The 26,936-nt window shown below is 38.8% G+C and overlaps 1 protein-coding gene across 5 annotated transcripts in view; it reads left to right on the forward strand.

Annotated features, from left to right (window-relative positions):
- CDK14 (cyclin dependent kinase 14) overlaps nt 1-26,936 on the forward strand; it is a 296,945-nt gene that overhangs the window by 34,854 nt on the left and 235,155 nt on the right. Inside the window, exon 1 of one of the 5 annotated variants that reach the window (XM_088533554.1) lies at nt 18,683-18,772. The exons of 1 other annotated variant lie outside the window; for it this stretch is intronic. Coding sequence is in view for 1 of the 4 variants with exons in the window: in XM_088533552.1 (XP_088389678.1) it covers nt 19,274-19,378 (105 nt within the window). In the remaining 3 variants the exon portion in view is untranslated. Of the gene's footprint in view, nt 1-18,682; nt 18,773-18,974; nt 19,119-19,219; nt 19,379-19,539; nt 19,564-26,936 lie in introns of those variants that run through there. 3 more of the 5 variants (XM_088533553.1, XM_088533552.1, XM_088533555.1) reach the window with 3 other exon arrangements.

Consider the following 26,936-nt stretch of genomic DNA (forward strand, 5'->3'; position numbering starts at 1 on the left):
AAAGTGGAAGTTTTTCATACTTATCTGATGTCCTATAAGAACTTTGTTTCAAGATGGGTTTGAGGAAAAATCTTTCACTTTTTAGTCAATGCAGTCAATCATTCTTGGAGGACAGTATTTTCTTATCTCCTTTATTTAAGAATATATATCAATAAATAAATAAAGACCAAATATACTTCTCTTCTTCAAGTTCTTGGTTATGTGGTAGGAATGGCTATAGCATCGTCAATGCCTTTTCTTTGAGTTTTCAATGTGGCATGTGAAGCTTTTCGTACATACCAGTTCACATCTGGTAACAATTTATTAATTCTGATATATAAATCTGGAAAATCTCTGGACCATTTATATGGGAAGTTTATTTGCTTCTTGCATTTCTTTCTAGCCACACTCATTTTCTGGGTTATTCTTATCATTTTCTGGGGCTAAAATCTTTATGGCATCCACAGCAAAGCTGTTGTGCTTGCTAAATCCATTTAAGTCAAATTCTCAAAAGCTGCAGAACGTAGTATAAAATTCACAGCGCAGTTATGACTGACGATTAAATGTGTCAAGGAATAAACTTTAATGCTGTTGTTTCTCCCTCCTCTTCCCAGAAAAACTGTGGAAGAACAGGTGTACTTCCCTAGCAGTCTAGGGCTGCCTTTTGTGTAATGACTGTTCGTGTTGCCCGCACGTGAGTTAGGCCATGCTGGAACTGCAAGGCTTTCAGATAAGGAGAGTTTGGATGTGCACTGCTGGGCTTTGGTTTCTCTGTTTTCCACTTCTCATACATCTCTGCATATCATACTCAAAATGAGCAAATATTGGACCTGTTTGGAGATAAAGTCCTCTTTTTATTGCTATTTCACCTTAAATGGAAACGTCCCACCTCCAGAGGTCTCAGGGCCTGGTTCCATCATCTATGCCTGTTGTACTTGCCAAAAATGCTCCTTGTCTTCCTTTTTGTAATTTTGCCGTTTTACCTTCACTGCTGTGTCCCCTGGAGCATCCTCCCAGTAAATATCTGTTAAAATTGACTCAACCTTTGACAATCTATCCTATCTCCGGCTTTTTTTTTTTATTAATGTTACTGACATCCTGTCCCTGTATGCTTGATGCAGTGTAATATATAGTAAGGGAGAACATTTGTGTCACATGGTTAGTCCATTTAAGTGAATGAATGTTCTTAGTTTGTTACAGCTTTCCTGTGGCATGCTGTATTAAATTGCGGGTCTATATACTGTGAAGGAGAATAGATTAGGTAATGGAATCAGTGATTTGGAAGGTAAATTAGTGTCGGGCCTTTGTAAAATTGGTATCAGCTCTTTGCACAGGAACAGCTCAATCCACTGGGATGCCAGCCATTGGAATGGGTGAGCTGTACAGAGAGAGCTGGGCTGTGCCAGCTGTGCCAGCTGTGCAGCAGCTGGAGCACTTGGCAGAGCTGAGGAGCAGCAGAGGGACTTCTGCGTTGCCTGTGAACATAAACGTTTGTCTAGTTGGGCTGAACAGAAGTACTTCTGTACCTTGGCTCTTAACCGATTATGAAAAACAGGGCTAACATTTTAACCTTAATCTCCATTATGACAAATAGACTCATTAAGCACGCAGCACATTTGTGGCTTCAGAGAAATTGCTGGAAAGGAAGCAGATTTTCTCTGATTGTTTGGAGGGGAGTGGGGCTCAGGATGTGAGTACATAGCATTGGAAAGTACACGTGTATGCTTTTATGCAATTAAAACTCATCATGCAAATGGATAGGATGGTAGAAAAACATTTGAAAGACAAGCAAGCAAAATACTCTTTAAAATAACTGCAATTTTTTGTTAAAATGTTATGATAATCTTTAAATCCTAAGGGTAATATCATTTAAAATAACTTTGAAAGAAACTGCAAATCTGAACGGGTGGGTGGGGGCAGAAGGAATACCTTTTTGCTGAAGGTTCGAGTCAAACTGCTAAGTTCTTGAAGTGCTGCATCCGCTTTTAACAGTAATATTTACTTCAGCAGAAGTAGTGTTTTCAGCAAATGTTTTCTTCGGAAAGCTGTTTAGCTCAATGATGAGTTTACTCATAGACTGGAAACTCAGAAACTGAAAATCAGAGGAGTGCTGCGTTCTCATCCTCAGAATATCTGCAGAAACGAGCCTGAAGTGATGACACCTACTGGCTCTGCAGTCAAGGAAAAAGACAGCAACCAGACACCTTTCGATTTTATTATAACTGCATTTGTTGCATTTGTTTAAAAATCAAAATTGTATTGCTTTTCCTAGGTGCATACTACATGTAAAGCAATTTTGCTTACCCATAAATTAAAATTGTGGTATTAATGTGTTCTGATATCAGTTTGTTTTAAATGCTGTGCGAGACAAATTACATAGATGTAATTTTTGTTTTTATTCTTATTTTTCTGTTTGCTATATTGAATTACATGTTTCTCAACACTAAGAAAGTCAATGGGTAATTTGGATAAGTGTTTAAATAAGTTCTGAAGTTATGGTTATGGTATATTTTTCTTGCTGGAGAAGAATTTTCTTGCTTAATATAAAAAGTATATTTAGTTGAAAACTTCTGTAATGATTAGTTGATTTCATGTAATATTAGCTGATGTCATGTAATCAATTATGAAAAATAATTTAGTACTAATTTACAGCAAGTTTTAAAATAAGTTTTTGAAATGATTAAAATGTGTGATTAATTTACAGTTAGAGGAATAAATAGAAGCTACTTCTGTATCAGTGACTTTTATTTATGAAAGCTAAAAGTCATGGCATGAAATGCCTCTAAAAATCCAGTCTCAGAGGTATAGGAGGTTAAATCTTAAATAGAACAGTATTCTGTGAATAAAGGTGTAACTGAGAAGCTCATCTAAAGTACTAGCAGCTGGTGAATCTGAGAACATATCCCTGGATGTTCATTTTAGGGATAAGATTCTTCTCATAGAGCATAACAAAGAGAATGGATTTAATCATATCCATTAAATGCTACAGTTTCTCAACAGAGTCATGTACTTGCTGCAAAATGCTTTCCAGTGATGACCTTTTTGCTTCTTAAGTAAAAGTCTGTCTGACCTATGTGTCTGTTTGTATAAAAACAACCGAAAAATACACAGTAATTAAAGCAGTTAAAAACAAAGAACAAAAAACTATGAACTGAGTCCGCTGTGCAGGTTATATAAAATGTGATGATAAGTAAAGTCATGACTTTACCATTACTAGGGAGGTGAGACAGACCCTGGAGTCATGTGCAATGACTTTCCTATTTGTCTTCTGAAACCTCATTACACTTTGCAGATCTCTTGCCTGTGTGAATGCTGATCCACTAATGCAAATTCTTGGGAGCTCAATGCAATATATCACAGCTATTTTCTGTCTGTCATCAGTAACTGTGAAGATGCCAAGTTCAAATTCATCATCCCATTGTTTAGTTTTAGTGCCTTTTATTTGCAATCGCTCCTTATCAGGGTTAAGCTGATTTTTCTGATCACTTAAATCCAAGCAATATTGTTATTATTATAATGAAAACTGTGGGAGAAAGAACACTGATAGTTCCTCTGAGAACAGATAGTTTCTTCTTTTTCTTACAAGTTATACTATGCAGTTAACATGAAGTGCAAATTTAAGAAATAAGATTGCATGATTTAAATTTGGTTGTTTGCTGTAGGTTTGCAATGGGTAAGCACAGCACGCCATTCTTGAGCACTGCCAACCCCAAAACTGTTTCAGAGAAATTTAGGGTAATACACTGTCAGTAAAAAACGTGCTCAAAACATACTCTTGAGCATTTTGTAGTTAAAACACTGAACTGAGTTAAATTTGAGATGAGACTTCCTTTATTTTTGTTCAAAATGTATATGCAAACTCTGTAAACTCTTCTGCTGTTCAGTATATACACATTCTGTATATATGCTCTTCTGTATGTGTGTGTATATATATATATATAGAAAATCTGCTTTGTACATAATGTATTTTAAAAATACTTAAAAGCAGCTGAGAGATTATGGAGCCTCAAGCAATGCTGCCCTTGTGCTAGCTACAGAAAGAGGACCAAACATTTCCATAATGTGATTACCTTTCACATTAGGCTAAGTGAATTACAACACATTTGCTTGACTGTGTTCTGAAGCTGTGCCAGGAGGGAATTCTAGGACTTACAATACTTTAAGTGCTCTGCAGTTCCAGCTGCTTTTTGATCAGGTCCAGAAACATAATAATTTCTTAAAATATCATAACATTATGCATTTCCTGTAAAAAAACACAATCAGTGAAAGAAGCAATGTGTTTGAAAAGAAGGGGAGACTTTCGGGAGTAAGGATAGCATATTATCATGTTATGCATGGTATCTTAAATGTAATTTTATTTTACTTCTTTAATATTAGTTGCTTGATGCTACTCTTGAGCCAAGGTAATGGTTTAATAACAAATAACAAAGTTTATATCCCTAAGCCTGTTTCACTGAGTCAAAAACATTAAAAGGACACTGAAGGAACAGTTTTCACTGGAGCTCACCAAGCTGATAGCAGAATAAAATTTATATAAAAGACAAGGCTAAGTGATAACATCAGATTTCTGAATACTTATTAACCATAAAACCAAGCTGCATTTTAGAACTATTGCAGCTCTTCTTGCAGAGAAAGTGTTACAAAGTTTTTGGCAAATTATTAAATATCTGAGCCTTAATTTTCCATCTGAGGAAGAAAATAATTATCTTTCTCAGTGGATATTGAAGATAATGTCTTAATACAGCACAGAAATCCTCAGATGCTACAGTAGTGGGGAAGGAGTATGGTCTTGGAAATACGAAAATGAAGTCAGATGAAAGTGACTCAGTACTCCTTCCTCCCATAACACAAAGAAATTGTATCTTGCCTAGTGTCTTTGGAGCAAGTTCGGCTATTTTAGCTTTTTGGTCAAAAACAGTGAAATGGACCTCTGTTTAGACTGAATTTTGGCACTTTCGTGTAAGTGACGGGACTTAGGATTTTGCCTTTACGAAAAGGCAAATAAGGAAAATACCTGTTAACTTTCTAAATCAGTTGTGCTTATATGAGGTTTTACATTAATAAAACCACCTTTCACAGTGCAAATTGAGAAGTAACCACCTTCCTGCCTTTTTCCTAATTTTCTGTGGTAGAAGAAATAAAAGGAATACTGCTCTACTTGTTTGCCGTAAGAACAAGAGGTCTAATGATGGTATTTTCATATAAATACACTAGTTGGACTTATGCCAAGTTTTACATGCATTAAAATATTCCAGTTGTATGTAATGTGCGGTTCAGGGAATGTTTGTAGCACTTTAGATTTAATTTGTCTCCTATTTTTTTCTGCCCTGTGTGTGTATTAGTGCTTCTGTAAATATGTCTTCTTCATTTGTACACTGACCTTTGTTAAAAGAAGAGTCAGACTTGTAATTTTTTGGTTTCTTTTTAAAATTTCGCTTTCATAACAAAGTGAAAATTTTATTTTGTGGCTTTCTATTTTTACGTATAAACATTTCACCAACCATGAGATTTTTTTCTTATGCTAATATACAACTTGCACAGCGTATCTTATGGAAATGGAGTCAGGTCTTTAATTGGTATTCATTTTTTATAAAGTAATAGCAAGTCAAAGTAGACGTGAGATTCTGCTTAAAGAACAGCTGTTTGATAAGGGCACGCTTAATGTTGTTTATGTTACCTGGGTTTGGAATGAAAAGCAGCAATTAAAAAATGTAAATGAATATTTCTGGAAAATGACCCGAGGGATGCACTTGATGTATGTTGTTTCCTCGAGTGCGTGCCGTGGAGGCACGTTACTCCATTAGCTATTCCATGCTGTCTTGCCCCCTGCATGGAATGGGGGCGAAAAGTTGAGTTTTAGGGGAATGCAGTTGGCAGAGTAAGAGTAAAGGCCGAAGTATTATTTTAGTGCAAGAAAAAACAGAAAAATCTCAAACCTAAACCCTGTGACACGTGAGACCCTGTCAGACAAAGCATCAGCTCTGAAACCTGCATCGTCTGCCTGGGAGTTGCACGCGAGGCCTAGCCCTCGCTGGTCACCCCTCTCCTCATGGAAAAAGCCACCCTAACTTCTTAATTTGCATGACCATAGCTTGGGAAATGGCAGCGCCAGACCTCACATAATCCTTGGAATTACGCGGCTGGAAAGGCTATTTTGTTAATGTTATGATAGACACCCGCTGCTAGCGCGGAAGCATGAAAATAAGATGATGGATAGCCTAAGTGCTCAGGTGGGGGCCAGGAATGTATTTCAGATCTCCGACAAGGCTCCTGTCAGCCTTTGCCGGTAATCATCATATTAAACAGCCCGCAGTGAGCCAGCACTAGTAAGCTACACTTTTCTTTTCAAAGACAGATTTGAATTGCTTGACCTCCAGTTGTCGGCTGTTTTTTTTTTTTTTTTTTTTTTTAATACGCAGTCAGTAAGTAGGCCCATCAAAAAAATTGTGTGAGACATTTTAGTCTCAATGCTTGTTTAAAGCAGATAGATTGATACCAGCCATAAACGAGTGTGGACTTTGTGAGGGATGGCCTGGAGGGCATCCTTTGTTCCCTATGCTGAATAAAATTCTAAATGATGTTGTCTGCCTTCTCTTTTCATTTATAAAAAAATACAAACGCAAGCCAGAGCCTCTGTGATTCCATGGAGAGGCAGGAAGAGCTAGTCTGGAAGGAGAAATGTGTCTTCCCATCAGGTGACTTCTGCAAAGGCAAAGTGCTTGCCGCATCGCTCTGGAGGTGCCATTTATCACAGAAACACAGAATCACAGAATGGTTGAGGTTGGAAGGGACCTCTGGAGATCATCTAGTCCAACGCCCTGCTCCAGCAGGGACACCTAGAGCACGTGGCACAGGGTGGCATCCAGGGGGGTTTATCAGGGCACTTAAGCAGTTGTAAGGATGGTCAGTCATTTTAGCAATCACTCATCCTCATTTCCCAAAACTCCCTCCTAAGATATGTGGAGAGCAGTCACTGTTCTTACAGAAAGGCTGGAGTCTGTGCTACAACCTGCTTCACAGTTGCTGCATAATTTTTCTTGTGCTCTCTAGAATTAGTCTGACTCTTGCCTTGCTAAAATGGTTCAACTTTCATGCTGTGGAGCAAGCATTTAAAAATTGGCAAGGGACAGTCTTCGCTCCCAAAAGGATTTTTCATTTACTTTCCTGTTTTCATGCAAGTTTTCCCAAATTTGGCTCTCCCAGAAGACTCAGAGTGATGCTCATCAGCATTTGTTAAACCATAGCTAAAACTTCGCAGGATTTCTTATACTTGAAGTGTATTGCAGCCCCTCTCAGGAGCCGTGCGTGTGCTGAGGGGCGCTTCCAGGGAAGGCTTGTGAGGACTGACACATCTGCTGTGACGCAGCCTCTCCGTTCTCAGGTGATGATCTGAGGCATTTGGAGAATGGGAGAATTCAAATCTTCCTGCGGAGGCCTCGGGCCCCCCATTCTGCTTCAATACACAGGCGATGTGCACTGATATATGTGCCCTCCGCGTGGCTTGTCTGCTGTGGGAGGGCAGCTACTGCTGCTGTCACTGCTTAAACTCGGTGACAGAAGCCTGTCAGCTGTGATCTGATCTTCTGGGTAGCAATATAAGCACAAATGAATCTGTATGAGAGAAGTCTGCATTATCAGGTATTTCAGAGAAAGGAAAAACATCCCAAGTATTGGATTTGAACCAGATTGTTCTCTTAAAATTCAGCTTTAGTTGCTAAAACTGTTTTCTCTTTTTTTTTCTTCTCTCTTTTTTTTTTAGCCTTCCTCTTTTACAGTGGACTTCTAATGTTCCTGCAACCAAATTGCAAATCTCTAACGTTTGCTCTTGTTCTGAAATATTTAGAATTGAGCACCTGTATGAGAATCCACATAGCTTTCAAAATAATTTAATCTTTATGATTACAGAAACAAGCTAAGAAATCAAATCAATGTATATATTGAAGAGTTGCCTAAAGTTGCATTGGGCTGTTGAGTGTCTCTTGTATATTGCTGTAACACTTGAGGGGGTTGTTGTTGCCAAGTAAGGGAAGACGACCTGAGGGGACCAGGCCCATAAAACCTTGAGCTGCTGGTACCAGCCTTCTGCAAAGTGAAGAAAGGGGGTGCCCCCCTCCCCAGTGCTGCAAAACCTGTGCAAAAGCCACTTAGCCATCTGTGCACGGCTTGTAAGGGGCTGTTCGCGCTGTTATGGGCAGTTAAAGAACAACCAGCCTCTGGGTGTTTATCTCTCCATGTACTGGTTGCACTAAGGTTAATGAGGCTCCGTAGGAACATAAACACCCCAGATGTGGGTGTAGAGAACGAGGTGTACGTTTTTAGTGCTGCATTTCAGATGAGAAACTGTTTGGGAAGTGTCAAATCTGCACTTGGCATCTGAAATTCAAAGGCAGCCCTAAGGCATTTTAAAGTGATGCTGAGTTTGTTTTTTATCACTGTAGCTTCGGTGGAATCTTAGCTAGGATTCCTCCTTGTCTGAGTTTGTGTTGCCTCAGTAGTCTTATCTCCTAGTTCTTTGTCTTTTTCCTTTTTAAGTAGTTATATAAGCCCTTGATATTATAAGCTGTAAAAGCATCACAGGATTTTTGTCAGTCATTTTTGTCAAAGTTATGTCAGGCAGCAGTCATGATGTTATGGTAGGGAACCTCATGTGGACATGTTCTCAAAGGAATGCACAGCACGGGGTGGGTCATGCCTCAAAGGAGCTGCTTGGCAGCATTTACGGTTCTGAAGCTTTCAGACCTTTCCTCAGTGAAACTTTAGGTTTGTCCTTGAAGTGCTCTAGGGGGAATGCTAGTTCTCCATCTTGATGGCTCTCCTGTTCTAGACCTCTCTTTTCCCACTTAACCATTCTTGATTAGGTGAAGCATTGATTTCCATGGAAATAGTTGTTTTGCCCCTGATCCTGTAAAGGGTTTCATAAACTGAATTTTTGTCCTACAAAATAGGGATCTACACATGCAAGTCTGTTCAGAGGCTGGCTTATTTTTTTGTTGCATGGCATACTGGAAGTTGAATAAGGATTACCTAGTATTGTGTGGGAGGCCCGCCGTTACTCATGGGCATTGCAAGAGGCAGGTCTGCCCTGGCTGAAGATGGACGGCTTTGTTTGAGTGTCAGGTACAGAAGGCATCAGAGGAAGAGTAGTTACAGGAATTACACAGCTCACATTGCAAACTAAATCTCCATCAAGACTCCCTAGAGCTTGTAATATTCTACTGCTAGAGTAGGAATAATCATCATGATGTTTTATACAGCATCTCACTGTTTTTAGAGTGGGTTGTATATCCATATAATAAAAGTAATAGCCAGAATGTGCTGGAAACTTCTTAAGAAAAATACCCTCTTCACTAAAAAAATGCCATGACAAAAGGCAGGTATTTTATGATTGAGAGGGCAATAATTAAATGATGTGACAAGCCCATGTCGACACAAGATTCCTTTTTTGTTTGTTTGTTTGCTTGTATGTTTGTTTTAATAGTTCATAGCATTACAGTTCTCATAATCTGTTTTTCTCTTACCTCTCAGCTGGATTTCCTCCTATTCCCCCATACTGAAATGGAAGGCAAGGAAGGTTACCTCACCTTCCCCATTTCATTTTAATAGGTGTCCAGGTTGGCCACAGAAATTCCTCTTAATTCTCTGTAAAGTGTCTAGTAGATGTTCCGTTTTAATGACTAGGCTTCTAATGTAACACTTAATATTATTTTTAATGTTTAGTTAGGAAAACATCTTACTAATGAAAAATAATGGAACAGCAACTGAGTATTATTTGTTTTACTTCACAGAGGAAGATTTTTGGCATTTTGATCATGAACAAATCATTCACAATTGCATGGTTTTGTGTGTGAGCCATACACCTTGAGCTGTGTGATTTGTGGAGGGCTTACTGCTTTATTCTGGAAAATATAGATTTCTCTTAAGAAACTATCTAGCTTAATATATTATTACATTTTTTACTACATGTAGATAGTCATGAGACATCTTAGACTGTAAGAATGTCTTATTTAGGGGGTTTTGACTTTCTTTTGTGGTACAGTGAGAGTTAGTTTCCCAATAATCATCTGCTAAAGCAGTCTGAAATTAAATGCAGTGCCAGCTTTTTTGTGTATGTAAAAATTTTTGCAAGTGGGATTAGTTATGTGTGAGTTCTGAAAAAGGTAGCAAGAATGTGAGCACCAAGGCAACCATGGTCCAGGCAAGATGCGTTCCTGCATTCTTATGCTGCAAAATAGTTATATATATGCAAACTTAGACATCTTTTGGAATGCCCAAAACAAAAATGCTGAAGTACTAGAACTGAATGGGGAGTGTTTTTGGTGTATGATCATCATATCTGACTTCTAGTTTTTTTTCCTTGGTGTTTGGAAATGTGGAGTGAACAAAAACGTTTCCACAGAGACCACAGACAGATGTCATTCGAAATCTCTAAATGTTAGTACTTTGTAGATACAGTGGCTTAAAACCTTGTTTTGAAAATCCTGTAGCAGTGATTGAGGTGGAACGAGGTTCCATTTTCCACCATTAATCTGTCACTTCTATGGAAGTTCTATTTGCCAGTTTGCAGAGATCTTATTTTCTTGCCTTTCCTCGTGTGGTAGAGAGTCTGACTTGGTACAAGGAAGCTGGACTTAGGATGGGTAGCTAGATTATTTTTTCATGTATCTGTTAACTAAGAAGAAAAAGGATTATTTTGTATTTGCATTTGTTAGACCGAAGCAACATGTTTCCATTAAAAGTATTTCCTAAAGGAATTCAAGAATTTAATATGTGAAATGAAGGTAATGGATATTCTTTTTCTCCCCTCTGAGTTAGTATTTTGCTTCTGTTTTTAATTATTAAAGGATTTTAGGTTTCTTGAATTTTCATGAAAAAGCAAATATTTGGAGGGAAAGGGAAGGGCATTTTAATTTGCTGGAAGACAGCCAAAGAAGTGCTCCTGAGCTGAACAAAACAAAGTTGTGGATGTGTCAATCCATTCCATCCCTTTGTAGTTCCTGTGTGCTCCACCATGTGTGAATTCATGTCCTTCTACTTCCCAAGAGGATGGTAGGACACATTACCTCAAGCAAATCTGCTCAAACACCTACTTTAAGTAGGACTGGCTCCACAGATGGTGAAAGAGATGGCTTGAAAAAGAAAAAACAATTTAGTTGGAACAATTTAGGAATGGGAGCTCTGTGAACATTGAACATGCCAGTAGCTATGCTACCACTAATTGAATTTGGTACAGATAGCTTTTCTAGAATGAGGAAGAGCTCCTCCTCAACCCCTCCCAGCCCTGTCCTGTCTGTGCCGGGACTTCAGCGATTCATCCCTCTTTGTGTACTTTCCATTTCTCCCTTACTTTTCACCAAGAAAACAGATAAGCTGGTCAACATGCATTAAAGCTTTTTCAAGTTCTGGACTGGCGTGCTCTTCAGTGAGAATGCCCAGGTGAATGCAGCCTGCTGTCTGAAATACTGAGGTAAAACAGGACAAGAAAGGCAATCTTCAAGGGGGCTAATGACCCAAATGGTAACAGTCTTTATAGGGCAAAGACACTATATTTTACATGGGAGCAGATGAAAAATGAGTGCAACACCTGCAGTTCTGGTGTTTGCTTTCTGTGAGGGCTTGATTCAGTGTTGCATCAGGTAGTTTTTAATCAACCTTACATATATCCCTCTCACAAGTCTTTCAACTATGTTGATAGTAAAACAGAAACTCAAAGCTTTTTTCGAAAAGTCTTTGAACAGCAGCAAAACCACACAGTGATGGCCTGTTCAGATTGCTGAAAGACTGTAGCATCTCCAGAGGGAAAGCTGAGAACTAAGCTTCCATTTAAAGAGCCAAAAGTTTGAAATTTTCTTCATCTTACTATGGTACAATATATATGAATGTGTAGTCTATACTAGCTCAGGATAACTCTTTTTCTTTAGTAGTATCAAGACATGAACATTGGTTGTCTGTTATTGCCCCATTATAATAATAACTAAGACAGCTGTAGAGGCTATTAAGCATCATGTGTATTGAATCTACTGTAGCACCTGTAGCATTTAATGAGGCAGTAATCTATTCTTTCATATCATGATTTTGTGGGTTCATTTTCTATAGATTGCTCTAACCAGTGTGTTTTTATATGGTATTTTTTTTTTTGCAAAAAAAATCCGCAATGAAAAGCAGAACCTAGGTATCTGTCATGGGTACTTCCCACAGAGCAAGCCACGTCTCCTGGGCTGGTTCTTCCCCACATATATAATTCAAAGTTGAATGTTGTAAAGAGTAAGTACATGAATAGTTTATTGACCTATTAAAAGGGAATAAGTTTGTGAGAAGCTTGGAATAATTACTAGAGATATCTCACACCTTAGGATACTAACTTTAGGATTAAATGTTGTTGTGGGCCTTCAGTTGTAGGATCAGTTTTTATTACAGAATCTATCAGATGCTTTGTCATGGCAGAGGTCTAGAGAAGAATATCTTCAACACATCTTGTCCACCTTGCCCCTGCTTTTAGGTTCAGATACCGGATTTGAAGAGGGTCAGAACTTAGGGAAATTGTTTTGCAGGGAGTCCAGTGGAGAAGCATGAAGATAAACCTCTCATAAACATGTAGTCATGAAACTCTCTGAGTTCACTTCTCTGTGGTACTTTGTGGTCCTACATGAGAGTAAAGCATGATTGTGACCCTCTCTCATTTCCCTCTTACTGTGAGTAACAGTGACAGAAGAACTATTCCTAATTCTTGTTCTAGGTCAATGCTCTGTCAGCTTTATTCAGCTTTATTTATTTATTTACTTTTTTAACACAGGCCTCACTTACTCTTGTGTACATAAGCATTCCAACTCCTTCAATATTAAATGAGTTGTCCTTACTTAATGGAGCAGCTGTATTCACCTCAACACTCGGCATTGCCTTTAGCGACTACTTATAGGGTAAACTAAATTTCAAGTTAGATTAAATTTTGTGTGTCAAGACAATCCGTGAATGCATTCTCAAGCTGTCTCACATCCTACAAAAGCAGTTTCTGTATGTATTTTAGAGGTCACAGAAGACGTTCTCAAGAGTTCCGGTTCATTTCTGAACTTCGTTTTGAACCCTGAGTAACTGACCATGTTGTATCAGATTGGAGGTGCCTTCAAAGGCTTAAGACTTCATAGTCTAGGATTAGCTCAAGGCTAGCAATGCTAGGATGTTTATTTCCAAATAGCTTCTCCTCTGTGCGCAGCAGGTGTCGGCCTGTAGACCTTGAGTTAATAAATTGAAAATCTTTGGCCATGATCCCCAGTGCATCTGTCACCTGAAAAATCCAAGTTTGATCATCTGTGATAATGAAGCCTGTAAAGCAGAGATACTAGCAGCTATACAGTTCTTTGGATCTGGAGTGATTCACTTGTATGCTAGTGATCTGAATTCCGTTCAAGAATTGAGTCAGGCGTTATTTCCATCCAAAGATTGTTTCTTCACAGTTCTCATAAAATGGGTTCACCATTTGAATTTTGAGGCAAACTCAGCACATATCAGAAGCCTTAAGGACTGAAATCATGGTTGAGAGGATCAGCACATAACGAAGGGTATTAGAAGAGAAACAAATTTCTGAAATGGATACTGTAAACACGCAACGTATTCTAGATTCTTAGCCTTCTCGTAGGTATGTGGAGATTAATTTGATTTTATATTTTTTAACTGCAGTGACTTATATTTTGCGCATTGACATTTTTTAGGTGTAAGATCTGAGGGTTTTTTTTCCATTACTGTATAGAAAGACATCAGATAGTATGAGAGAACAGCCTTTCATGTGAATACTTCAAAAAGTGAAAAAGGGAGGAAAGCTAAAATTCAAGGCTTTCAAGAGAGATGAATTTCAGTGCATGACATATTTAAACTTGCGAAAGCGATGAAGGTGAATTCTTCTTTTTGTGTTAAGTTTTAATTCATTTATAGAAAGCTTTCTTCTCCTAGCTATAATGCTATGGATGACTTTGAAACAGGATATCAGTGCGTTAAGTCCCTGCATGAGTTCTGCTATAGGAATAGTTGTAGTGTGAAAATGAAACATTTTCAGCGGTTCTTCCCTAAGGATTGTACTGGTAGACGTTAAAAGGCTATTGTTATTTTTTTAAAACTCCCCAAAGAAAAAATAATAAAAACCTTTTCAAATGTCTCTCTAGTATTATTTCTTAACATTTATGTGATAGAAATATTACCGCTCTTTCCTGATTAAGTAGATGTTTGTTGTTGTTGTTGAAAATGGGAGAATTTTAAAGTATGTGGTTTTAGGACCTGTAAACTGTATATTTAAGGACATGGGTTAGTCTAATTAAAGCTGCTCTGCTAAGCCATCTTACTAATTGCTGGCATCTTCCAGACAGAACATGTACATATGAGTTTTGCACTGCTTCAGTTCTTAGCAGTATTTCTGAAAAAAAACATAGACTGAGATATGCATTGAAGTCTTTTTGTCTGAACAGTCCAGATGATTGTAATCCTCTGCACTCAACATATTAGTTGCATTAAGAAGTTGCACCAGCAAGGGAGCTTTTGTGTGAATATGTATATGTATATTATGAGTCTTAAAAACTCTTTCTTATTTTATTTTTTTTGCCTTAATCTTCATTTTTAGATTGCTAAGATGCCTCCATTTCTATATTGACAGCATACATAGCTGTATGAGGCTGTTGCTCACTGCCTCTGCTTTTCTTTACTGTCTTTCAACTGGTGGTGAGGAATTCAGGGAAGCAAGATCTCAGATTATTTTATCTGACACTTGGTAGAGGCTCCATTCTCTTTCCAGACACTGCAGTATCTTTTTAATATATTATTAAGGCATGAATTCTAGCTGAGATAAAATTCTATCATCTGTGTCTACTGAACCCTTTTTCTGGGTATGAGAGGCATCCTTGGGAAAGTGCGGCTTATCCAATTACTGATCTCACTACAGATCTAATTTTCTTCTCTTTAAGTACTTCTGGATAACGATTGAGGCTAACAGAATTCTTAAAAATAGTCCTTATATAATAGCTTTTAACAAAGAGCTAAAAAAAAAAAAGTTGGAAAATAATGAACAGCTTCCCTAAGAGGAAATGCTAAATTAAGTGAAAAGACCAAATCCAAATTGCATAGGCACCATTGTACCAACATGTGTTTTTTTAAGTGTAGTTTGTTATGTTTTTATGAGGTCTTTGCCAGCACATCAAGAACATCAATAAGAAATAAACCACAAAACAAACCTGCTGTAATTGTATAACTCTTATTATTCACAGGAAGATGTGAATTTGTTAGGAGCATTGGAGTTGTTAGGATTTTCTATTGCACAGAAAGAATATAATTGTCCCAAGTCATCGATTTAATCTTTTGTAAGAACAAATTTCTTTTGTAATCTTTTGTAAAGAACACTTTCACTGAGATGAAAATCCATCTAGAGTGATTTAAAGAATTTTTTATGGATGTGTAAAACCGTTACTCAATATTCTCCATGTTGCTGTGTCCTTTGAACTTGTACGTTAAACTTTTTATGTAACGCACGATATACTTGGAATCAATTCATGAAAACATGGATGTTTTTGTAGTTAAAAGTTGCAAAGGTACTTGACACTAAGTATTACATTGCATTTCATTTTGGGCAGTGGCTTTATAAAAGAAGTCCCACTATAACAGATAATGCAGCTGGTAGTTCAAATGTGACTTGTCACGCGTTGCATTGTGAAGCATGGCATTTACTGCTTCACTTGCCATCTTAAGTTAAAAGTGATTTTCTTTGCATTTGGCACAGTTTCGTCATTGCTGGTGTTGGTATTTTTATTTATTTATTTACTTTAGGTTGTGTCTCAAGTAGTCTGTTTACTTCAGAAGGAAAACTGATCAGCACAGGAAAGTCATCTGCTCTGTCCGTGATAGCAGGGAACTGGGCTTGCAGAGATGCAATCCCTTCCAGTGCTGTTCATACAACCTGTTAAGCATCTAATTAAATCAATTATGGTGAAATACTAGTAGTGGCTTATTAAATGGCTAGATGACCAAATCCCTTTCACAAGGGAATAATTGTGTTCACTTGTGAATTGTGTTTATTCTCTTTCGTAATAGATTCAATCTGCAGCTATCAAAATTAGAAGTTGTGTATTGGATAGTGGCTTTCCTTACTCATATAGCTTCCTCTATGAGGAGGAAACAGGCTCTTATCCATATGGTATTTGTACAAATTTTTTGCATATAGTATTGCGTGTAGTTGCATGTAGGGGGGAACACTTAGCCTTCCTTTTCCCTTGCTTCTTCTTTCTCCTCCTCTGTCTTGGATGACTTAGTAAGGACCAATGGAAATAGAACATTATTTATAAGTAATATTTGAGCAGTATGCTTACACGGGACATGAAGTAACTACTGACATCTTTTCATTATACAGTATTAATAAATGATGGATTTCATGTTTAGTTAATTGACCATCAGCACTGTGACACTGTGCAATCAGTCTGTTTTAAGTATAGTAATTTGCAAATGACTGTATATCTATTATCTTAAAAAGCTCAAAAGATACCTCTTTATATATGAGAAATTGTTCTCAAGTGCGTCAGAGCATCTTGGAGTCTGCCCAAAACGGGCATGAAAGTGGTGGCACGACTTGTAGTACTGATAATGTGAAGCTTATATTGCACATGGCTTCTGTGCAGAATTTTCAGACATAAACAAGTAGGTATTTGGCCTTTATTTTTATTGTATTGAAATGTTTTATAGTTCAGTTGCTTTCCTGCAGTCTTCCTTCTGGAAAACAAATGGGCCCCATGATGTAGGGGGCAATACGTGATCCAGAGAGGAAAACTCTCTAATTCCTGTTGTGGTTCTGGCCTGCCCCTGGCTGCAGTGCGCACTTCTTGAATCGCTTTGTGGTAGCACGGGCAGCACGTAGCTGTCCTGGAGCCACGCAGGCAGCAACAGGGCTCAGGAGTGGGAAGGGGACTGGGGCTGCCACGGGACAGGCAGTAAGGAGAAAGGGGGCAGGGAGTTGTCAATGTAATATAGATGCACTTGGTTTCATTGAAACCAGTCTGCAGGCTGTTTGAGACAAAAGCTGGGTCTGTAACAGGCAAAAACAGACTTTCACCCTGCCAGTGAAATCTGCTTTTCGGATCCTTTCTTTCCACCTACTCAACGTCTATGGTAGGAAAATGTAATAAATCCAGAATTATGAATGCAGGAAAGATAATTCACTTTAAAATATGGGAGGTTGGCTTCTTCATGTTAACTCCAGCAACTTCATAGATTTTTTGACTTTCTCTCTGACTCCTTGTATTCCATCCCAGTGCCTTACTTACTTTGGGAACAATTGGGAAATAGTTCCCTATTTCTCTCACTTGCATTCGCAAGTTCCATTTGTTTTCTGTGGCTATTTTTTTCTGTTTTCTGTCCACCATGGTGTCCTTTATATCGTGTCTGTCTTTTGGCTCATCTTGGTGATCAGTCACTAACTATTTTATTTTCTGAGGGTCTATCTGTTTTCCCTCATCCTCAAGCCAACTTGAGGTAGACAGAATGAGGAAATGGAGTGTAACCATTTAAATGTACATATTTATTTTTTGTCATTTCATCTTGAAACCCTTTTTCATGTTTTCTTTGAACCCCCAACATTAGAGACATCTGAGAAGGAAAGCTTTGCCTAAAAAGATGAACTTTTATGTTTCTCAGGAAAAGTGAAACCTTTATCTGCTTCCAAGGAAAACTAAGTTGAGAAATGGAAACGGAATAGTCTTGAGGAAGGACTATGACAAAGATGGGGAAATAGATGAGGGGAAAACACAGCTTCTCAAGATCTACAGTTTGAGTCAATGAGTCAGGATGTGCTTTGGGATGTGTTTCAGCCTTGGTGGCTGTGGTGGAGCGCAAACAAATGCCTGCAGTCCAGGAGTGTCGCGCTGCCTTCGAGGTGGGACCTGCTGCAGAGCGCGCTGCAGTTGTCCAGGGCCTGGGGCAACTTACAGCCTTGCAAAAATGCTGTCATTTGGTGTTGGATTTTGCAGCGAGTTTTGGATAAAGCAGGAAGGTATTTCTCTGTGCGGGTTGTCATTTAGGTTGAGCTATGTTTCCCCTCTTAAGGTTTTGTTATACATTATAGGGCGATTCGCTTCGCCAGCGCATTCTGTGCAGCGCTGCCCTTGGCCAGGCAGGTTTCGGGCTGTTGGGAGCCACCTAAAGCGCGGACCAGCAGGGGCTGCTGTAGGAGTAGGAGATGCCGGAGATTTGCCGCCTCCCTTTTGGAGCAGCCCTGGGTGCGGGTTCATCCCTGCGCCCTCCGGCAGTGCCCGGGCTTCCCGGCCGCTTCCCAGCACCGGGCTGGCGTCTGTCCCTCTCCGCTTGGTGTGCTTTGGATGTTCTTGAACTAAATAGCTATGTTGCATCACTGCAGTATCAAAATTAACTTCATAATTCATATTTTGGCTCAGTACGCTTTTTTTTTATATCTATGGTTTTTATGCAGTTGGACAATGGCACTTGTACTACTTATTTCCAGATGCCCTTAGATGATTGTTTTAGTATCATTTGTCACTCAGAAACTTACTGGTTTCCATCAGGACTGGGATGTAATTGAATTGGGAATGATTAGTTACATCCTTTTGATTGAATGTTGTTTTTTCCCTTAATTCCTCTGAAATCACCATTAGCTCTTTTGGCTGCAGTTCTGCATTCTGTTGAGGCAGAGCTACATTGTAAATCAATATCTTTTCAAAAAGACTGCTGTAAATTGCCTAGATAGCAGATGCACGGTTACTTTGGCTGCAATGCTGCTGCAGAGCCTGGATAGTCTGCCTTTCTGGGAACTCCACAGGCAAGTCCATCATATATTTTAAAATATACATGTGTATATCTTTTTAGAAAGAGCGTGGTGTTGCTGGTGAAATTTAGACAGAGAAATATTATACCCATGGTGCTCATCTGTACCTTTTATATTCCACTCCACTGGGATTATCCTGTCTTTAGGGATTTCTTTGTTTTCTGCTTTAGATTTCCCCCTTTCTTAGCTGTAGTACAGCCGTACCATTTCAGCTTGCTAGTGCAGAAAGATGTTGTGAATTCAGTTGCTGAATGAGCCCGGCCTGACTGCAAACACTATTGCTAGAGACATGTCAAAGAGTTGCCGGTGAATCTGACCTGATCAAGGCAACAGCAAAACGGTAAGATGGGGCTTGTTTAAATGTCTGGGATTAATTAAGTGCTGGGCTTTCCTGTTTAAACCTGAACCGCAGTTATCACATGCTTCCAACTTGAGCAGGATTCATTCTGTGCATGTCAGGGTGGGTTTTCTCTGGAATGCTTAAAATCCAGGCAGATGAAGGTGGTGGTTAGCTGGGAATGCCACATGAGACCTCGCGGCTTCCAGCCTTCCGAGACTCCCCGAAAACACTGGCTTCGGCTTGGAAATATCAGTGAAAAGGTAGGGGAAGGTTGGCAGGAAATATTTTCCTGATTAGGGCTTTGTATTTCTTTCTCGAGCAGCCTTATTTATTATCGTATAAGGAGGGTACTAGGAGCAATTTTTCCGATGCATGCTTGGCTGAATGCCCTCTGGGACGAGTGAGTGAAGGACGTGATCAGCCACTTTTTCATCTCTGCTAACAAGTCTGTGCATCTTGCTAGATCTGAATAAATGTTTTTATTCATTGCGTATTTGCTTGCTGTAGGAAGATAAAATGATCCTTTATGAAATGCATATTCTCTGATGGAGGTCAGAATATTTTCCTTATTAATCTCTGTGTTTATTTTATTTCTTTTACATGTTGTCTTTATTTTTAAAAAAATAACAGGGTAATAATTTTAAGCTGTTGTTCTTGAATGCTTGTACAGAAGTGTGTAGGTAGCATTTTAGATCTTAGTGGAATATTTCAGCATATATGAAAGCTTAGGACAGCAGCATGCCCATGAAAAAAGAGCAAGAGAAAAGCAGCAGTTATGATTGTACAAGATAGAAGGATTAAAATGTGGCTGTTGTATGAAATAATGTGAAATATTTTTATTGATCTAACTGACAGTTAGTGCATTTCAGTTGTACATCAAGCCGTAGATTCATTTCAACAGAAACCTAGTGGAACTGAAGGGAGAAAAATCTATTTCAGCATATGTTCTAGCTTTTAAAGGAAACCAGCTGTGGTAGTAATTTAATGAAATATGTTTTTTGCTAGTACTAGATAAGGGTAAAAGCAGACATTATTCATTCTAGGACAGCATGTTTATATTTTATGCAAGATATGAATTATAATCCAAGAAGAAATTAGTTGTATATCAATATGGGATCAAGGAATTAGGTTGACAGCAATTTATATATTTTCTTTCTGTACTTGACAGCTGAGTTTGTTTTCTTAGTCATTAAAGGGAGAAAATTCAGTCCTACCTCGACTGTTCTCTGAATTTTTTTATTATTATTTTATTGGAACTACTTATTGTTTAGAAAGCATATTCTTTTCTATACTCATGGCACTGTATACTGGAATGTAAGTTATGTGAAGTAGGCTGCTTCATACTGCAAAACTTGATTCTCATAGTTTTATCCCAGAAAGTACTTTTTTTTTTTTTTTAAACTCAAGGATAGCCTCAGCTGTTTCTATTACAATAATTACATCAGCGGCAGTCTGTTTTTGGTGGAGGATTTCCTTTGCTTATATTGTTGTGCCTATTCTTAATACATTGCAAACCTTCAATGCATTTGTCATTGTTTAAAACATTGAGGTAATCCAACCATTTGTGGTTGCATTTACATTGTATGAGGAATGAAAGTCCAGAAACTCATACATGCAGGAGACTTTTAAAGCAATTTTAAAAATACTGTATTTACTTGTGATATTTTTGTCATCTACATATATATGTGAGTGTTGTCATTTCTGTCAGCTTCCTTAAAGTGTTTTTTCCCCCAAATCTAAAACCGCCAGTTCATTCATTGCGTTCATTTTATGTACATTTTATTTGTTTAAGCATAAGAAATCAATAATGCTTTGGAACTTTTTCTGTAGATAAAATTTAATAATATTTTTATGCTATAATTAGTTAACCAGTGATTCCAAATTAATTAGGGAATAATTATGTATAATGTGCAGAACTTTGCCAAAAGTTAAGAATGCTGCTGGGAAATAGAAGAAATATGTCATTTAATAGGCAGCCAGTTAGCTGAATACTCTTATGATCATGGTCTTCAGTATGTGGATCAGTTTTGTGGTGAGGTAACTTTTGTCACAGAAGGGGATAAGAAATTACCCTAGGCATGAATGTGTGTGAGACGCTCCTTGATGTCTCTGGCTGCAGATAGGAAGAACTTCAAAAAGTTAGAGCTGAGGAAATTGAAAGCAGTTAATGTTGTATCTCACTGCCCAGGAAGTCAGCTAGCCTTTGGGAGTCTTAAAAATCATGAGAAGAGATAGTCAGATGACCGTTCCTTCCATCTGTTTGGCTGTGTAAATGTTAAACCAAAGCGAAACAAAACCACTAGGTTTTATCACTTATTTTTTCCTACAGCTGCAGGCTTGGATGGGCTGTTGAAAAGGTTGCCCTGCCAGTTACTTCCCACACAAATAGGTATTTTCTCTCTGGCAGGCAATTCTAGTGGCTTGGAGAGACCCTGTGGGCAAGCAAATTGATAGTACTATTAAAAGCGTTTGTGATTACCCTGCCGTGCAAATATCCATAGTCAATCACCGCTTGCAGTTGGCTTGGGCAGTGCCAGAAGGAATCACAGGGCTCCAGCAGAAATCCCGCTGCCGGAGCCGAGGGATGGTTCTGCTGGCAAGAGGCCTTGAGAGGAGGGTGAGCCCCTGCGTGGGGAGGCTGAGGGCAGTGTGAGCAGGTAGGGACGGGTGTGTGGGACTGGGGTCCCCCCGAAAGAGTGTGGGAGCTGCAGAGCCACCCGCTCGGTCACAGGGCTGGTCCCCCTGATTTCCCTTTGGAGAAGTCTTTGCAAGGCAAAAATACGTGGCTGTCAGGCAGGCCTGTGTCTGCTTTGTGAGTTTGGTTTGATATTGCCGGTATTGGAATTTCCACCAAGTACCTCTCTTCCTAAAATGTTTCAGGTGGTCTTGCAATGATAACTGTATCTTACAGAACATACTGATATGAAGGAGAGTATCCTGGCAAGTCTGCATTGAAACAGTGGAAACACTGAGATACCAGGGAGCTCCACAGCCTGTTTCTGAACTGAAAGAAAACCTAGTTGCTGCCCTTAAATCAAGAGGCAAAGGTTAAACGTTCTGTTTTCTGAGCTTGAATTTCCTTAGGTAGGTCCAGATTGGCTTCTGGCATCATTGGCAGGTTTTTCTTTTGACACAGAGGCAGGAAGGTGAATGAAGGGAGAGCTGCTGGGTTAAGTAATAGATTCTTGAGGACTTTTATTTTCCTGCTCTCACAACATTAATGTCAGAGCAGCTTCTCCCTTACAGCAACAGCTCCATCTGTCATGACAAGCGTCCTTCACATACGTGACTTCCGTGGGTTGGTACGGGTTTGGGGGTGTTTGTTGTGTCCTGTCAAAACTACTGGTCATGTGCATCTCTTTCAAGCATGGCATTTTTTCCTTGACATTTTCCATGTTATTCCCTAATAAAGGCATAGGTATACTTTATACTGTATTTAGCCAGTAGTGAAAAGAATAGTTTAACTAATGTATTTACTACATCTTGAATTCAGAGGATGGTTTTTGTATTGTAAGATCTTTGTATCAACAGCATAAACAGATCATTTAGTCTTTATAAAGGATGTGATTGGGTGTTTTCTTCTTTTGCTAGAGCCTTGAAGTAGTATTGTGATTTTTTTCTTTTGTATATCATGTTTTTGTGTAGATGAACTTTCTCAGAAGTTCTTGTGTCAATTCAGGTCTGGCCTAGAAGCAGGCATTTTTACCTCTTCATTGGCTTTCTCTGTGTTGGTGCGCTGGTTAGAAATGATGTGGAAATTATGGGGTTTTGTTTTATTTTGCAAATGTTTCAAATTTGTGGAGAGAATTTGCCTAACTTTATGCTATGGTAGAACTTGCTGTTTTATCCCAGTGGGGAGACCCATTGCTGCTTCTGGCTGGGAAAAAAGGTGTGATAAAGTTAAGCTGGGTTTTATAGAAGTTTAAAGTAAGCTGAACTAGTAACAAATATCAAATCAGCAAGCTTTTAAACCATTCTGTATTATTCCATCCTAAAAAATTGGTAGGATTTTATATTGGTTACTTTTCAATTCCGCTATGCAGAACGTTTGTAATTCCATTAAATGTTATACAACTTACCTGAAGGGGAAAGTACTCAATGTTGCCAATTGAGCAGTAAGTGAACAAAACCAGTAGAAATAAGCATAATGCCTGTTTATGTATTATGAAAGCTCAGCTTCATTTAATTAATTTCTGATGCTACTTATTCTACTGGCTTAGTATGTTTTAATATGAGCTGTCCCAACCCATTAAATCTTTGTGTAGTGCAAAGAAAAAAAAAGTATAGCTTGTCCAGACTTGCCTGCAATTTTGTTTTAATGAACAAGTATGTTCTGTTGATGACTATCGAGTATAGAAATGTCATTTTTAATCTTATGAACAAGAGATGCCTTGGAAGGGGTAGTGGTGGGGGACGGCAGGTTTTGCTGCTGCTGGGGAAGCAGAGGAGCCGTCACTCAAAACGTTGAGGTTGGTGAGGAATTCCCTGTATTTGGCAAAGTAGTTCAGATACTTAGGAAGATATAATTACAAAATGCAGTTATGCTGCCAGGAGGGGCATAGCCTTGTGGGAAAAAACATACAAAATACCTGCTGTCTGTCTCAGTTTTGTGAAACATTTTAAGCAGAAACTTAATGTAAGGAAAGGATGGAGGACTTGGACTTCTTACCGATGTTTTAATTTTAACTTTAGACATGTTTTTTGATCAGTTTGGGTCTTGAAAGTACTTGCTTGTTGAAAGCAGGTATTTGCTCAAAATGAGCTCACATCTTTGGAGGCTCAGGTTGCCACCAGCTCCAGAAGGTTCTCCTTTTTGCTAGTGCTACAAGGTTTTCCTTAGAATTGATTTGAGTGAAGTCATAAATCTACTGCAGCACGTGTTTCCCCATGAACACATTAAAAGTAGCAGCAGTGATTGTAAGTTTTCTGTTGAAATGCCTTATTTTTTGAAGATTGAGCATTACCACTGTGCCAGTCAGAGAAATTGTCTTATAAAATCACAGTCGTCCTTGGTAACATTGAGCTCTTCTCACTGTCATCTTGAAACTTTTCTTTTTAGATTTGGTAAATGTTTACCATAAAAGATTAACCATAATGTTCCTTCTTTTGAATAGTTTGGGATGCTACAATTCTTATTGCAGTCCTGACAGAATCCATAGCTATGGGACATAGTAAGTTTGCAGTGATTTCAGCCATTTTCCAGTGTAGCATATTATATACAGAGGCCAGTTATTTAATGCTTTCTTATACCTTTTTGCTTGGAAACTCTCTTACGCTACTTCAAGTTTGACAAATCTGCAAAAGCTGTTGGAAAATTCCTTTAAGATGTTTTATTCAAGCTATGTACAATTCTGCAGCCAAATCATTTAACTGATGGGAAAAAAAAAAGAAAGGTGAAAAAAAAAAGTCAGGTGTATATGAGATTCAAACACAGATGAGGACTCTCTTCATTTAGTTGTTTGTGAAGCTGGGCACCCTCATCCAACTCAGGCTTTCATAAAAGGAAAACATTGGCAGAAAGGTTGCGAAGGGTTGTTACTGAGATTTCGAGGAGCCTCAGTAGGAGTACAGGTTACTTGGATTTCTGGAGCGTACTCGCATAGCACGATAATGGCAATGTTTTCACTCTTTTGCTGTCTTTACCATTATACTGTGCTGATTTGATCGAGGATACCTTGTGAAACGCAGTTGCTCAGAAGCCAACGCGTCAGGGAGCAGCTCCGAAATGGCTCGGGGAGCTTATCTGCCTTGCGACACTGCTCTGCCTTGGAAGCTGCATTTCTCAAGCTGCGAGGTTCTGACCTGGGGCAGGAAGCACGTACGAGCAGGAGAGATTTCTTTCTTGGAGCCACAATGAAACTTGGAAATGTAGCAGCTGAATGAAATAAAGAACACCATTACGTAGCGCTTCCTGTAGCTTTAGGTAAAGATAGCAAGAAGATAGTAAGTAAATAAAAATATTTATAAAGGAATTGGTCCGAAGGAAGAAAGAAGAAGCAAACTGATTTACCGTTTTAGCCTTAACATATTTTTTGTGAGGCACTTTTTCTAGAGTCTGGTGAAAATATGTGAGACCTCCATTGATTTGTAGTGGACCATATAGCCAACTGCCATAGTGCAATAAAGTTTGTTGCCATAGTTTACAAAAGAGGGTTGGAAAAGTGTTGTATCTGCAAATACATGTGTTTTGGAAAGATTATTCTGGTTTCCATTTTGGTATGTGAGACCTTGATGGTGGCCATAGGAGAATCAAGAAGTTCCTAGGATAGGCCAAGGGGAGCCTAAAGGAACTAAGTAAAACCAATTTTTCAAGTGTTTTGAGTTGTTCACCATTTATTTCCCTAAAAACCTTACTGTCACAGCCTCAGATTTTAGCAAAAATGAACATTTTGCTGTTGTTTCCCTCAAGATTTCTTGCGCTAAAATGTGGTAGCGGGAAGATTTACTGCATTTATGGATATATCTTTCATTACTTCATGGCCAGAGGGGAATATTGGAGGAGAGAATAAAAATACAAACCTGTAAGCCCAGTAAGGCTTAATATAATATTAATACAAAGCTACTAATCGTGCATTTATGTGAGGAAAACTGTCTAAACTTGCATTGGCACATGTAGCCATCTGTTGGAGCAGGAGGCTGATATGGGAAAGGGGTTGAAAATATTTTTTAATCCTTATTTTTAAATGCTGTTCATATGGTTACAGAGGAGGATAGACAACAGATAGAAATGAGTAACTAAGTAAAAGAATATAGAAACCACCTGTCACAGTTTCATGGGAGGCAGTTTATCCGCAGACACTTTTCTTCACCATCCTGCTGGCAGCCGAGGAGCCCTTGGCAGGTCATGGCAAGACGTGGCTCCCACCTCGGTGCCTCTGTTCATCCAGTCCTGTGTCAGCCTGTTGGGTTAAGTGGAGGAGGGACCCTCCTGCTTTCGGACACCGTAAATGGTGTACTTGGTTAATGGAAGCAGCAGCCCAAATCAAAGATTAAAAGCTAAATGCCCTCTGACATGCTGGTTACTTTGTAATAGAGCTGGGCATCAGGCAAGTGAAAGGAAAAATTCCTTTCCCAGTCTTCAGCAATACTGCTGTAAGATTTTTGCTGTGCAGAAATAGAGCAAAACTCCCTGTTAGATCAGCTCTGTTAAGTTTCTGTCTCTTTTTATGCGTATTCCTTGCTGTCAGGATTTCTGCATGACCTTTAGCTTGGGCCCTGTCCTCAAGTGCCTCCTCCTGACTGCTGTTGCCACAGAGCAGGATTTTGGTTTGGAGACATGGGAGGGGTATTTATACATCTAAAATCCAGTATGAATTCTCTTCAGTCATACCTTTTCTCCTATGAGGAGAACATCCATTTTAAAAGACAGAAAAATCACATTTCTGAAACTGTGGCAATATTAACATAGAGATTATTAATTTTAGAAATGCTCAGTTCTGCCTTGCCATACCCAAGGGACACAGCATCATGTGCAGTAATTCCTGACTCCCAGGATTGTGCTTGGTCCAGTAACTGTGCTGAATTTTAGGTACCAATTTAACAGGATGTCTTATACTGAACGTTTTGAGGAAGACAATGTTTTAAGCACTGACTATGAATAGTTGCAGTGTAATACCTAATTTTACCTTGATTCAGGTGTTACAACTTCTTTTTAGATGTGCAGTCTTGGGCTTCGCACTTCTGGTCAGACCCTTATATGCAAGTGACTTGTTTCTCAGTGGGTGATTCAGCCCAGACATTAAATCTGCTTCCCGAGTTCAGCGTTTTAGACAAACACAGAGAATTAATGTCAGAACTTGTAGTGTAAAAACACTTCCA

This window comes from Tinamus guttatus, unplaced genomic scaffold (assembly GCF_059628265.1).
Source record: "Tinamus guttatus ecotype Peru unplaced genomic scaffold, ASM5962826v1 Tinamus_guttatus_pri_ptg000509l, whole genome shotgun sequence".
In the NCBI taxonomy this organism is placed as follows: domain Eukaryota; kingdom Metazoa; phylum Chordata; class Aves; order Tinamiformes; family Tinamidae; genus Tinamus; species Tinamus guttatus.